Here is a 13,842-nt window from a genome sequence, read left to right on the forward strand (position 1 = left end):
GGCGGAGGATCACTCCTGCCACTTGTCTGCGATCCACATCCCAGGAGTGGAAAATTGGGAAGCGGATTTTCTGAGTCGTCAGACATTCCATCCGGGGGGGTGGGAACTCCATCTGGAAATCTTTGCCCAAATAACTCAATTATGGGGCATTCCAGACATGGATCTGATGGCGTCTCGTCAGAACTTCAAGGTTCCTTGCTACGGGTCCAGATCCAGGGATCCCAAGGCGACTCTAGTAGATGCACTAGTAGCACCTTGGACCTTCAACCTAGCTTATCTATTCCCACCGTTTCCTCTCATCCCCAGGCTGGTAGCCAGGATCAATCAGGAGAGGGCCTCGGTGATCCTGATAGCTCCTGCGTGGCCACGCAGGACTTGGTATGCAGACCTGGTGAATATGTCATCGGCTCCACCATGGAAGCTACCTTTGAGACAGGACCTTCTTGTTCAGGGTCCATTCGAACATCCGAATCTGGTTTCCCTCCAACTGACGGCTTGGAGATTGAACGCTTGATTTTATCAAAGCGTGGGTTTTCAGATTCTGTAATAGATACTCTGATTCAGGCTAGAAAGCCTGTAACTAGAAAAATCTACCATAAAATATGGAAAAAATATATCTGTTGGTGTGAATCTAAAGGATTCCCATGGAACAAGATAAAGATTCCTAAGATTCTATCCTTTCTACAAGAAGGTTTGGAGAAGGGATTATCTGCAAGTTCTCTGAAGGGACAGATCTCTGCTTTATCTGTTTTACTTCACAAAAGACTGGCAGCCGTGCCAGATGTTCAAGCATTTGTTCAGGCTCTGGTTAGGATCAAGCCTGTTTACAGACCTTTGACTCCTCCCTGGAGTCTAAATCTAGTTCTTTCAGTTCTTCAAGGGGTTCCGTTTGAACCCTTACATTCCGTAGATATTAAGTTACTATCTTGGAAAGTTTTGTTTTTGGTTGCAATTTCTTCTGCTAGAAGAGTTTCAGAGTTATCTGCTCTGCAGTGTTCTCCGCCCTATCTGGTGTTCCATGCAGATAAGGTGGTTTTGCGTACTAAGCCTGGTTTTCTTCCGAAAGTTGTTTCCAACAAAAATATTAACCAGGAGATAGTTGTACCCTCTTTGTGTCTGAATCCAGTTTCAAAGAAGGAACGTTTGTTACACAATTTGGACGTAGTCCGTGCTCTAAAATTCTATTTAGAGGCTACTAAAGATTTCAGACAAACATCTTCCTTGTTTGTTGTTTATTCTGGTAAAAGGAGAGGTCAAAAAGCAACTTCTACCTCTCTTTCCTTTTGGCTTAAAAGCATTATCCGATTGGCTTATGAGACTGCCGGACGGCAGCCTCCTGAAAGAATCACAGCTCACTCCACTAGGGCTGTGGCTTCCACCTGGGCCTTCAAGAACGAGGCTTCTGTTGACCAGATATGTAAGGCAGCGACTTGGTCTTCACTGCACACTTTTGCCAAATTTTACAAATTTGATACTTTTGCTTCTTCGGAGGCTATTTTTGGGAGAAAGGTTTTGCAAGCCGTGGTGCCTTCCATTTAGGTGACCTGATTTGCTCCCTCCCTTCATCCGTGTCCTAAAGCTTTGGTATTGGTTCCCACAAGTAAGGATGACGCCGTGGACCGGACACACCAATGTTGGAGAAAACAGAATTTATGCTTACCTGATAAATTACTTTCTCCAACGGTGTGTCCGGTCCACGGCCCGCCCTGGTTTTTTAATCAGGTCTGATGAATTATTTTCTCTAACTACAGTCACCACGGTATCATATGGTTTCTCCTATATATATTTCCTCCTGTCCGTCGGTCGAATGACTGGGGTGGGCGGAGCCTAGGAGGGATCATGTGACCAGCTTTGCTGGGACTCTTTGCCATTTCCTGTTGGGGAAGAGAATATCCCACAAGTAAGGATGACGCCGTGGACCGGACACACCGTTGGAGAAAGTAATTTATCAGGTAAGCATAAATTCTGTTTTTGTAAGCATGTATGTCTTTAATACCTTATCAAAATAATTTTGTTTAAAAATGATTTTTGCTATTTATCTGGAATTTATAGTGATTTTTTTAGTTATGTGGATATTGTAATTTTATTTTGGATGTATAGTTTGGGGTCCTGATCCCCAAAGCAGAATATGCAGTGATCTGAGATGTCATTACAGACAATGCAGCATGTCTGCAGAAAGAACAGGTAGAAACTGTGCTTTCACTTCGTAGTGCTGCTCCATTTCAGGCTTTTTTCTTCAAACAGAGCTGCGCTCTGGCTGCACTGTGTAAGTTTTCCCTAACAGAATGCATCCAGAGCTGTTTGAAGAAAACAGTCAAATATGCAGTAGCGTTGCAAAGCAGCAGTGCATGTTGACTGGCTTTTAGATTTTTTCAAACCCGCCCACTAGCCTTTCCCAGTCTGCAAAGCTGTTTTCTTTTTTAAGACAAGATGAGTTCACGGATCATCTTAATTACTAATGGGATATTCACCTCCTGGTCAGCAGGAGGAGGCAAAGAGTACCACAGCAGAGCTGTTAAATAGCTCCTCCCTTCCCTCCCACTCCAGTCATTCTCTTTGCCTACGTTAGTGATAGGAATAGGTAAAGTGAGGTGTTAGAAATGATTCTTCAACGAAGAGTTTATTATTTTTAAAGTAGTGCAAATTGTGCTGCTTTGTCCTAGGGAAATCCGTAGTCCATGTCAGTCTCTTCAGTAGAGCTTTGGTGGCTTTAGAGCAATGGGAACTTATGGGACATAATTCTCATGCGCCTCCCATACACTTATGCTGCCCTTATTCTGATAGCCTAAGTAAGATGACTCAGGCTTTATCTTTATCCACAGGGCTATGGGAGGGAGAGGACCTCTTAAACCTAATGAGCTGCCCTGCTGTCGGGCAGATTTCAAAGGTAAGTGCTGACTTTTTTATTCTGGGTCTGAAGCAAGAAAAGGATTCAGGACAGAGGAAGTATAGGACTTTGCTGGGACATATATCTCCTATATATTTATTAAGGAGGATCCTGTGACAGCATGTTAATAGCAGGCACTGGGGCTGAGGAGAGTGGCTTCTGGGGGCACTTGAAACAAGCTTAATACAAACGGGCTCAGGAGAAATGTCCGATAACAGAGAGGGCTAAACCACTTATTATATATATATAATGCACTTATTTTATACCTAACTTTTGGTTTTACTATTTGCCCTAGGTTCACAAAGAGGGTTTCAGTTATCCCCCAGTAGCCTATTTCTAAGATAATAATGGCGACCGGGAGAGTATATGTATTGTTACGCCCACGAAGGGCGGGGTTATGTTTGGCGCTGTTTTCTGGAAGGCGCAATTTACAATCTCTAGGTTTTACTATAAGGGAAACTCTGAGATGCGTGTTATCACGCCCACGAGGGGCGGAGCTATATTGGAGCCCGAATTAGGCTGCACTCGCTTCTTTTCTTCCGTCCATCGGAAAGTGGAGCTTTTAGCACTCAATGCTTTCATCTATGTGGGTCCAGATAGCGCTTCAGCTGCGCTCCGGATCTGTTTTGGATCTAAATCATGAAGCTACAAGATTTCTTCTGCTCGAAGAGTGTCAGAGCTCTAGGCATTACATTTGGAGTCTCCTTATCTTATTTCCATTCAGATAAGGTAGTTTTACGTTCTAAATTAGGATTTCTTCCTAAGGTTGTTCTGATCAGAATATTAATCAGGAGATTCTTGTTCTTCCTTGTGTCCTAATCCTTCTTCTCAGAAGGAAAAACTTCTGCACAATTTGTACGTGGTCCGTGCTTTGAAGTTTTACTTACAGGCGACTAAGGACTTTCGTCAGTCTTTTTCTTTGTTTGTGATTTTCTCAGGAAAACGTAAGGGACAGAAAGCTACGGCTACTTCTCTTTCTTTTTCCCTGAAGAGTATCATACGTTATGCATATGAGACTGCTGGACAGCAGCCTCCCGAGAGAGTTATGGCTCATTCCACGAGGGCTGTTGATTCCTCATGGGTGTTCAAAAATGAAGCTTCTGTGGAACAGATTTGCAAGGCTGCGACTTGGTCCTCGCTTAACACTTTTTCAAAGTTCTACAAATTTGACACTTTTGCCTCGGCTGAAGCCACTTTTGGGAGAAAGGTTCTTCATGCAGTGGTGCCTTCCGTTTAGGTTCCCTGTCTTGTCCCTCCTGTATCATCTGTGTACTCTAGCTTGGGTATTGAATCCCATTAATAATTTAGATGATCATCGTGTCTTAAAAAAGAAAAGAAAATGTATGCTTACCTGATAAATGTATTTCTTTTTTGACACGATGAGTCCATGGCCCGCCCTGTTCTTTTAAGACAGGTTGTGGGTTATTGTAAACTTCAGACACCTCGGCACCTTGGCTTTTCCTTTCTCTTCCTAACTCCGGTCGAATGACTGGAGTGGGAGGGAAGGGAGGAGATATATATACAGCTCTGCTGTGGTGCTCTTTGCCTCCTCCTGCTGACCAGGAGGTGAATATCCCATTAGTAATTAAGATGATCCATGGACTCATCGTGTCAAAAAAGAAATCCATTTATCAGGTAAGCATAAATGTTCTTTTCTTCTATAAAGGTAAGACGAGTCCACGGATTCATCCTTTACTTGTGTGATATTATCCTTCCCTACAGGAAGTGGCAAAGAGCACCACAGCAGAGCTGTCTATATAGCTCCTCCCTTAGCTCCACCCCCCAGTCATTCTCTTTGCCTACTCTAAGTACTAGGAAGGGTAAAGTGAAAGAGGTGATAAAATATTAGTTTTTAATTCTTCAATCAAGAGTTTGTTATTTTTAAATGGTACCGGTTTATTATTTTTAAATGGTACTATTTACTCTCAGGCAGCAGATGGATGAAGACTGCTGCCTGGAGGATGATGATCTTAGCATTTGTAACTAAGGTCCATTGCTGTTCCCACAGAGGCTGAGGAGTACAGGAAACTTTAGTGTGAGGAACGGTTTCATGCTATGCAGCAATGAGGTATATTCAGTCATATTTTTTCTGGAGAGACTGTGTATTTCAGAAAGGCTGACATTATACCCAGGAGGGTAAGGGTACGCAGTAATCCTAGAGCTAAAAAGAAGGGCATTACTTAGCTTGCTTATGGGGCCAATTACATATATGGTTGACACTGAATGTAAGATGTTTGTGAGCAAACGTTTTTTGGATGGGAGTGCTTCAAACGTTTTTGTGGGCAATAAACATTTTGGGCAACTTTATTAGGGCAAATTTATTAGAATTTTCACAAAGGTGCTAGGGTCCCTTCTGGTGGTTCTAAGACCACGGGGCATAGCAGTGGCGCCTTACCTGGACGATATCTTAATTCAGGCGTCGACTTACCAACTAGCCAAGTCTCACACGGACATCGTGTTGGCTTTTCTAAGATCTCATGGGTGGAAGGTGAACGTAAAAAAGAGTTCACTTATCCCTCTCACAAGAGTTCCATTCCTGGGAACTCTGATAGATTTGGTGGACATGAAGATTTTTCTGACGGAGGTCAGGATATCAAAGATTTTATCCACCTGCCGAGCTCTTCATTCGATTCCTCGGCCGTCAGTGGCTCAGTGTATGGAGGTAATCGGACTAATGGTAGCGGCAATGGACATAGTTCCGTTTGCTCGCTTGCATCTCAGACCACTGCAACTATGCATGCTCAAACAGTGGAATGGGGATTATGCAGATTTATCTCCTCAGATAAATCTGGATCAAGAGACCAGAGACTCTCTTCTTTGGTGGTTGTCACAGGATCATCTGTCCCAGGGAATGTGTTTCCGCAGGCCAGTGTGGGTCATAGTGACGACGGACGCCAGCCTATTGGGCTGGGGTGCAGTCTGGAATTCCCTGAAAGCACAGGGTGTGTGGACTAAGGAGGAGGCTCTCCTCCCGATAAATATTCTAGAACTGAGAGCGATATTCAACGCGCTTCAGGCGTGGCCTCAGCTGGCTTCGGCCAGATTCATAAGATTCCAGTTGGATAATATCACGACTGTAGCATATATCAATCATCAAGGGGGAACAAAGAGTTCTCTAGCGATGATAGAGGTTACCAAAATAATTCGATGGGCAGAGACTCACTCTTGCCATCTATCAGCAATCTATATCCCAGGAGTGGAGAACTGGGAAGCGGATTTTCTAAGTCGTCAGACTTTTCATCCGGGGGAGTGGGAACTCCATCCGTAGGTGTTTGCACAATTGATTTAGCAATGGGGCACACCAGAATTGGATCTGATGGCGTCTCATCAGAACGCCAAACTTCCTTGTTACGGGTCCAGGTCAAGGGATCCTCAGGCAGTACTGATAGATGCTCTAGCAGTACCCTGGTCGTTCAACCTGGCTTATGTGTTTCCACCATTTCCTCTCTTTCCTCGTTTGATTGCCAGAATCAAACAGGAGAGAGCTTTGGTGATTTTGATTACACCTGCGTGGCCACGCAGGACTTGGTATGAAGACCTGGTGGACATGTCATCTCTTCCACCATGGACTCTGCCACTGAGACAGGACCTTCTGATTCAAGGTCCGTTCCAGCATCCAAATCTAGTTTATCTGGGACTGACTGCTTGGAGATTGAACGCTTGATTTTATCCAAGCGGGGGTTCTCTGAGTCGGTCATAGATACCTTGATTCAGACTCGAAAGCCTGTCACCAGGAAAATTTATCATAAGATTTGGCGTAAATATCTTTATTGGTGCAAATCCAAAGGCTACTCATGGAGTAAGATCAAGATTCCTAGGATTTTGTCTTTTCTCCAAGAAGGATTGGAGAAGGGGCTATCAGCTAGTTCTTTAAAGGGACAGATATCTGCTTTATCAATTCTACTGCACAAGCGTCTGGCAGATGTTCCAGACGTTCAGTCGTTCTGTCAGGCTTTATTTAGAATCAAGCCTGTGTTTAAACCTGTTGCTCCGCCATGGAGTTTGAGTTTAGTTCTTAAAGTTCTTAAAGGGGTTCCGTTTGAACCTATGCATTCCATAGATATTAAGCTTCTATCTTGGAAAGTTCTGTTTTTAGTTGCCATCTCTTCGGCTCGAAGAGTTTCTGAACTATCTTGCCTGTTGGCTGAAAAGCATCATCCGTTTGGCATACGAGACTGCTGGACAGCATCCTCCTGAAAGAATTACAGCTCACTCTACTAGAGCGGTGGCTTCCACATGGGCTTTTAAAAATGATGCTTCTGTTGAACAGATTTGTAAGGCTGCGACTTGGTCTTCGCTTCATTCCTTTTCCAAATTTTACAAATTTGATACCTTTGCTTTTTCGGAGGCTATTTTTGGGAGAAAAGTTCTTCAAGCAGTGGTGCCCTCTGTTTAACCATCTGTCTTGTCCCTCCCGTTCATCCGTGTCCTATAGCTTTGGTATTGTATCCCACAAGTAAAGGATGAATCCGTGGACTCGTCTTACCTTTATAGAAGAAAACTAAATTTATGCTTACCTGATAAATGGATTTCTTCTATGGTAAGACGAGTCCACAGCCCGCCCTGTCATTTTAAGACAGATTGTATTTTTTGATTTAAACTCGGTCACATCTGCACCTTGTAGTTTCTCCTTTTTCTTCCTGTACCTTCGGTCGAATGACTGGGGGGTGGAGCTAAGGGAGGAGCTATATAGACAGCTCTGCTGTGGTGCTCTTTGCCACTTCCTGTAGGGAAGGATAATATCCCACAAGTAAAGGATGAATCCGTGGACTCGTCTTACCATAGAAGAAATCAGAAAGCATAAATTTAGTTTTTTTCTGAATGGAAGACATTTTATTCGAGACTTTTTTTTTGTTTGTTTTTTTTGTCTGCAGCTAAATTGAGCAAAAAGAGGCTGCTTCTAGGGTGGTAGCTAGCCATAGAACAAGCTATTATGCTATTGTTCGTTCGCAGGTTGAGCTCTTCTCTGTTTTTATTTATGCAGCTAAATTGCAATGCCATACTGCACTATATTATAAAACTTTTAAAAATTGCTTTATTCTCAGATTTAACTGGTGTTTGAGTGTAACTGCCTAATTTAAAATGTAATTGTATTTAAAAATGACCTGCAGAACATTTTTCACTAAAAAAACTTAATTGCAGAAAGTGAAAATAAAGTTCTGTCTCTGGGGTCCTGATTAGATGAGGTCTGATTGTGCTGACTGATCTTGCATGTTAACAAACCAGCCTGGTTGGTCTCTTAAACACTAATATATCTACAGAATAGAGAGCCTAAAACACTTATTTATAAAGACAGTAAAGTCAACATTAAACTTTCCTGATTCAGATACAGCATACAATTATAAATAACTTTCCAGTTTACATCTATTATCAAATGCTTTGTTCTCTTGGTGTCCTTTGAAGGAGCAGCAACAAACTACTGGGAGCTAGCTTGTGATTTGTGGCTGCACCTATACACCTCTTATCTTTGGCTTTACAGATGTGTTTAACTAGCTCCCGCTAGTCCACTTCTAGTCCTTCAACAAAGCAGCTAGCTGAACACATCTGGTCAACCAATGACGAGGTTTATATGTGCAGCCACCAATTACCAGCTTCCTCCCAGCATACTTAAGCATGCTCTTCAACAAAGGATACCAGGAGAACTCAGCAAATTTAAAAATAATAGTTAACTGTAAAGCTGTTTAAAATTCTGTGTTTTATCTGCCTCACTAAAGCTCCATTTTACGGTCCTTTAATGTTGTAAAAATGCTGTTGAGTAAAGTCATTGATTCATGAGCCACAAGCTAAGGAAACTCCTGTTAATATATTACACTGTTGCAATGACTGTATTATTCTGAATATTGATAAAATTATAATCAAGGAGTTTGGTATAGTGACTAGTTGAATCTTGGAACCCATCTAAAGGGGACATATAAATTGTGCTTTCACCTTACTTTATAGAAGTGTATTTCTCAGTGTGATTAAAAACACAATGTATTTCAAGATAAACAATGTATTTAGAGACAGTGAGAGATGTTGGTGTTACTATAACTGTTCACTAGTAGTTAGATCACCTATATGTCTTCCTTGCAGAACGCAGAGATCGCGGCAGTGCAAATAGTCTTAGCAGTGATTTCTCTGTTATAACTGAAGATTCGCCTTGTGTCTCAGGAAGCTTTAACTGTGAAGCCGTGGACTTGATGAGTTTTGGCACTCAGGGCCAGGCAGTCTGGTAAGCATTTCTCGAATGTCCGCTCCAGTGCAGTGTGGGTCTTTCCTAAATTTAAAGAGATGGTAAAGTCAAAATGAAATAAGCTTGATTTAAAAGAAAATAAAATCTTTCCAATTTACTTCTATCAATTCTGCTTAGTTCTCTTGGTATCCTTTGTTAAAGGGACATTAAACACTAAATAAATGTTAGATAGAATGAGGCATTGAAAGAAAAGATTAGTCTGACAATAACATGTAGATGTATTTTTTAAAGTTTCCTTAGCTGTTTAAATATTGACAAAATAAGTGTAATGTTTAAGTGTCTGTAAAGCAATGGGAACTTCGGTTACCTTCTCTGCTGTGGCCAATTAGGTACAGTTATAAATAGGTCACTAGAGAGTGCAGCCAATGGCTGTGTGGAATATAACTGTGTTCTGCACTTAACTGAAAAGCTCACAATTTCAGAATGGAATTACAGGAAAAGGAGACAAAATACATATATATGAAAGTTTATTGCAGAGGTTTTTTAATTTATATGATTTATCATTTTATATTACCCTCTCAAAGTGTTTAATGTCCCTTTAAAGCAGTGGTCTCAAAGTACTGGCCCTGGGGCCATATGCGGCTCTCAAGATAGTTGAATCTAGCCCTCCCTTGTTTTTTAGGTCAATTATTAATTTGGCTCCATCAATATTCTGGGGGTTTTAAGAGGTGTAACAAGTTGATGTTCTATATAGGCACTCATACGATAATATAAAGACACGTATGCATTGTTCAGTGTAGACTCCCATTATGCACTGCTTGGATAAATGTCACGTTCTATTCAGTTCCAGAATGATCATTGTGTTCACAAGATAAATATACAGTGCAACTCCTACTATGCATTACTACTTGGGTAATGTCAGTTTCTAGTATATCCAGTTCCAGAGCACTCAGTCAGTTTAAATGACCCAACTGGAAAAGAACACTTGGTTTTGATACCCCTGCTTTAAAGAGTAATACTAGGTGAGCTCAGGAACATGCACGTGTCTTTAGCCAGCTGGCAGCAGTGCTTGCAACAGTCTTTATAGCAGTGTTATACATAGTTGCAAACACTGCTGCCATAGAGTGCTAAAGACACGTGCACACTCTTAAAGGAACAGTCAAGTCCAAAAAGATCTTTCATGTTTCAAATAGGGCATGTAATTTTAAACAACTTTCTAATTTACTTTTATCACCAATTTTGCTTTGTTCTCTTGGTATTCTTAGTTGAAAGCTAAACCTAGGAGGTTCATATGCTAATTTCTAAGACCTTGAAGGCCGTCTCTAATCTAAATGCATTTTGTTAAAGGCATTAGTTCACGCGTTTTATATAGATAACATTGAGCTCATGCACGTGAATTTACCATCTGTCAAAAGTACTGAAATAAGGAGGCAGTCTGCTGAGGCTTAGATACAAGGTAATTACAGAGGTAAAACGTGTATAATTATAGTTGTGTTGGTTATGCAAAACTGGGGAATTGGTAATTATGGGATTATCTATCTTTTAAAACAACAAAAATTCTGGTGTTGACTGTCCCTTTAAGATCCTATCAGCCTTACCTAGTTTTACTTTTTAACAAAGGGTACTGAGGGAACAAAGCAAATAAGATAATAGAAGTAAATGAGAATGTTGTTTAAAACTGCACACTATCTGAATCATGAAAGTTATTTTGACTTTCCCTTTAATATAAAGTTACTAAAATTCTATGTTTTGTTTCTGTAATCAAATTGTATATTTTGCTTCTGTAATTAAAATTTAAAATAACTTTAAAATGTATTTCTCTTGTTAGGTGTATCCAGTCCACGGATCATCCATTACTTGTGGGATATTCTCCTTCCCAACAGGAAGTTGCAAGAGGATCACCCACAGCAGAGCTGCTATATAGCTCCTCCTCTCACTGCCATATCCAGTCATTCTCTTGCAAGCTCTCAACATAGCTGGAGGTAGTTAGAGGAAAGTGGTAAAATATAGTTAGTTTTTTCTTCAATCAAAAGTTTATTGTGTTTAAATGGTACCAGAGTGTACTATTTTATCTCAGGCAGCATTTAGAAGAAGAATCTGCCTGCGTTTTTCTATGATCTTAGCAGAAGTAACTAAGATCCACTGTCGTTCTCACATATGTCTGAGGAGTGAGGTAACTTCAGAGGGAGAATGGCGTGCAGGGTATCCTGCAATAAGGTATGTGCAGTTAAGTTTTTCTAGGGATGGAATTTGCTAGAAAATGCTGCTGATACCGGATTAATGTAAGTTAAAGCCTAAATACAGTGATTTAATAGCGACTAGTATCAGGCTTGCTATCAGAGGTATATACTCTGATTAATGTGCAATATAAAACGTTTGCTGGCATGTTTAATCGTTTTTATATATGCTTTGGTGATAAACTTATTGGGGCCTAGTTTTTTCCACATGGCTGGCTTTATTTTTGCCTAGAAACAGTTTCCTGAGGCTTTCCACTGTTATATTATAAAAGTTACAGTTGGTGCAGTTAAAATTACAAACTGTGACATTCAGCTTCCCTCAGCAGTCCCCTGCATGCTATAGGACATCTCTGAAGGGCTCAAAATGCTTCAAAAGTAGGAGCTGTGGCAGTTGTTATGACTGTTTAAAAAACATATTTTTTTTCGTTTTGTTAATCTGTTTTTTGTATTAAGGGGTTAATCATCCATTTGCAAGTGGGTGCAATGCTCTGCTAACTTGTTACATACACTGTAAAAATGTTGTTAGTTTAACTGCCTTTTTTCACTGTTATTTCAAATTTTGGCAAAATTTGTTTCTCTTAAAGGCACAGTAACGTTTTTTTATATTGCTTGTTAACTTGATTTAAAGTGTTTTCCAAGCTTGCTAGTCTCATTGCTAGTCGGTATAAACATGTCTGACATAGAGGAAACTCCTTGTTCATTATGTTTAAAAGCCATGGTGGAACCCCATAGGAGAATGTGTACTAAATATATTGATTTCACTTTAAACAATAAAGATCAGCTGTTATCTTTAAAAGAATTATCACCAGAGGATTCTGACAAGGGGGAAGTTATGCCGACTAACTCTCCCCACGTGTCGGACCTTTTGACTCCCGCTCAAGGGACTCACGCTAAAATGGCGCCAAGTACATCAAAGACGCCCATAGCGATTACTTTGCAGGACATGGCGGCAATCATGGATAATACCCTGTCAGCGGTATTAGCCAGACTGCCTGAATTCAGAGGAAAGCGCGATAGCTCTGGGGTTAGATGTAATACAGAGCTCGTAGATGTTTTAAGGCTCATGTCTGATACTGCGTCACAATATGCAGAAGCTGAGGAAGAGCTTCAGTCTGTTGGTAACGTCTCTGACTCGGGGAAACCTGATTCAGATATGTCTACTTTTAAATTTAAGCTTGAGAACCTCCGGGTGTTGCTTGGAGAGGTTTTAGCTGCTCTGAATGACTGTGACACAATTGCAGTGCCAGAGAAATTGTGTAGACTGGATAAATACTACGCGGTGCCGGTGTGTACTGACGTTTTTCCAATACCTAAAAGGTTTACAGAAATTATTACTAAGGAGTGGGACAGACACGGTGTGCCGTTTTCCCCCCCCCCTCCTATTTTTAGAAAAATGTTTCCAATAGACGCCACCACACGGGACTTATGGCAGACGGTCCCTAAGGTGGAGGGAGCAGTTTCTACTTTAGCAAAGTGTACCACTATCCCTGTCGAGGACAGTTGTGCTTTTTCAGATCCAATGGATAAAAAATTAGAAGGTTACCTTAAGAAAATGTTTATTCAACAAGGTTTTATCCTGCAGCCCCTTGCATTCATTGCTCCTGTCACTGCTGCTGCGGCGTTCTGGTTTGAGTCTCTGGAAGAGGCCTTTCAGACAGCTACTCCATTGACTGAAATACTTGACAACTTAGAACACTTAAGCTAGCTAATTCTTTTGTTTCTGATGCCATTGTTCATTTGACTAAACTAACGGCTAAGAATTCTGGATTCGCCATCCAGGCGCGTAGGGCGCTATGGCTTAAATCTTGGTCAGCTGACGTGACTTCAAAGTCTAAATTACTTAACATTCCCTTCAAGGGGCAGACCCTATTCGGGCCTAGTTTGAAGGAAATTATTGCTGACATTACTGGAGGTAAGGGTCATACCCTTCCTCAGGACAGGGCCAAATCAAGGGCCAAACAGTCTAATTTTCGTGCCTTTCGAAACTTCAAGGCAGGTGCAGCATCAACTTCCTCTGCTACAAAACAAGAGGGAACTTTTGCGCAATCCAAGCCGGCCTGGAAATCTAACCAGGCCTGGAGCAAAGGCAAGCAGGCCAGAAAGCCTGCTGCTGCCTCTAAGACAGCATGAAGGAACGGCCCCCTATCCGGCAACGGATCTAGTAGTGGGCAGACTTTCTCTCTTCGCCCAGGCGTGGGCAAGATATGTTCAGGATCCCTGGGCGTTGGAGATCATATCTCAGGGATATCTTCTGGACTTCAAGGCTTCCCCCCCACAAGGGAGATTTCACCTTTCGAGATTATCTGTAAACCAGATAAAGAAAGAGGCATTCTTACGCTGTGTGCAAGACCTCCTAATAATGGGAGTGATCCATCCAGTTCCACAGAAGGAACAAGGACAGGGATTTTATTCAAATCTGTTTGTGGTTCCCAAAAAAGAGGGAACCTTCAGACCAATTTTGGATCTAAAGATCTTAAACAAATTCCTCAGAGTTCCATCGTTCAAAATGGAAACTATTCGGACAATCCTACCTATGATCCAGGAGG

At 41.5% G+C, this 13,842-nt stretch overlaps 1 protein-coding gene across 1 annotated transcript in view; it reads left to right on the forward strand.

Annotated features, from left to right (window-relative positions):
- MTMR14 (myotubularin related protein 14) overlaps positions 1-13,842 on the forward strand; it is a 402,308-nt gene that overhangs the window by 240,750 nt on the left and 147,716 nt on the right. The window contains exon 11 of the mRNA XM_053689383.1: positions 8,960-9,098. Within this exon, the coding sequence (XP_053545358.1) occupies positions 8,960-9,098 (139 nt within the window). The remainder of the gene's footprint in view (positions 1-8,959; positions 9,099-13,842) is intronic.

Source organism: Bombina bombina, chromosome 7 (genome assembly GCF_027579735.1).
Source record: "Bombina bombina isolate aBomBom1 chromosome 7, aBomBom1.pri, whole genome shotgun sequence".
In the NCBI taxonomy this organism is placed as follows: domain Eukaryota; kingdom Metazoa; phylum Chordata; class Amphibia; order Anura; family Bombinatoridae; genus Bombina; species Bombina bombina.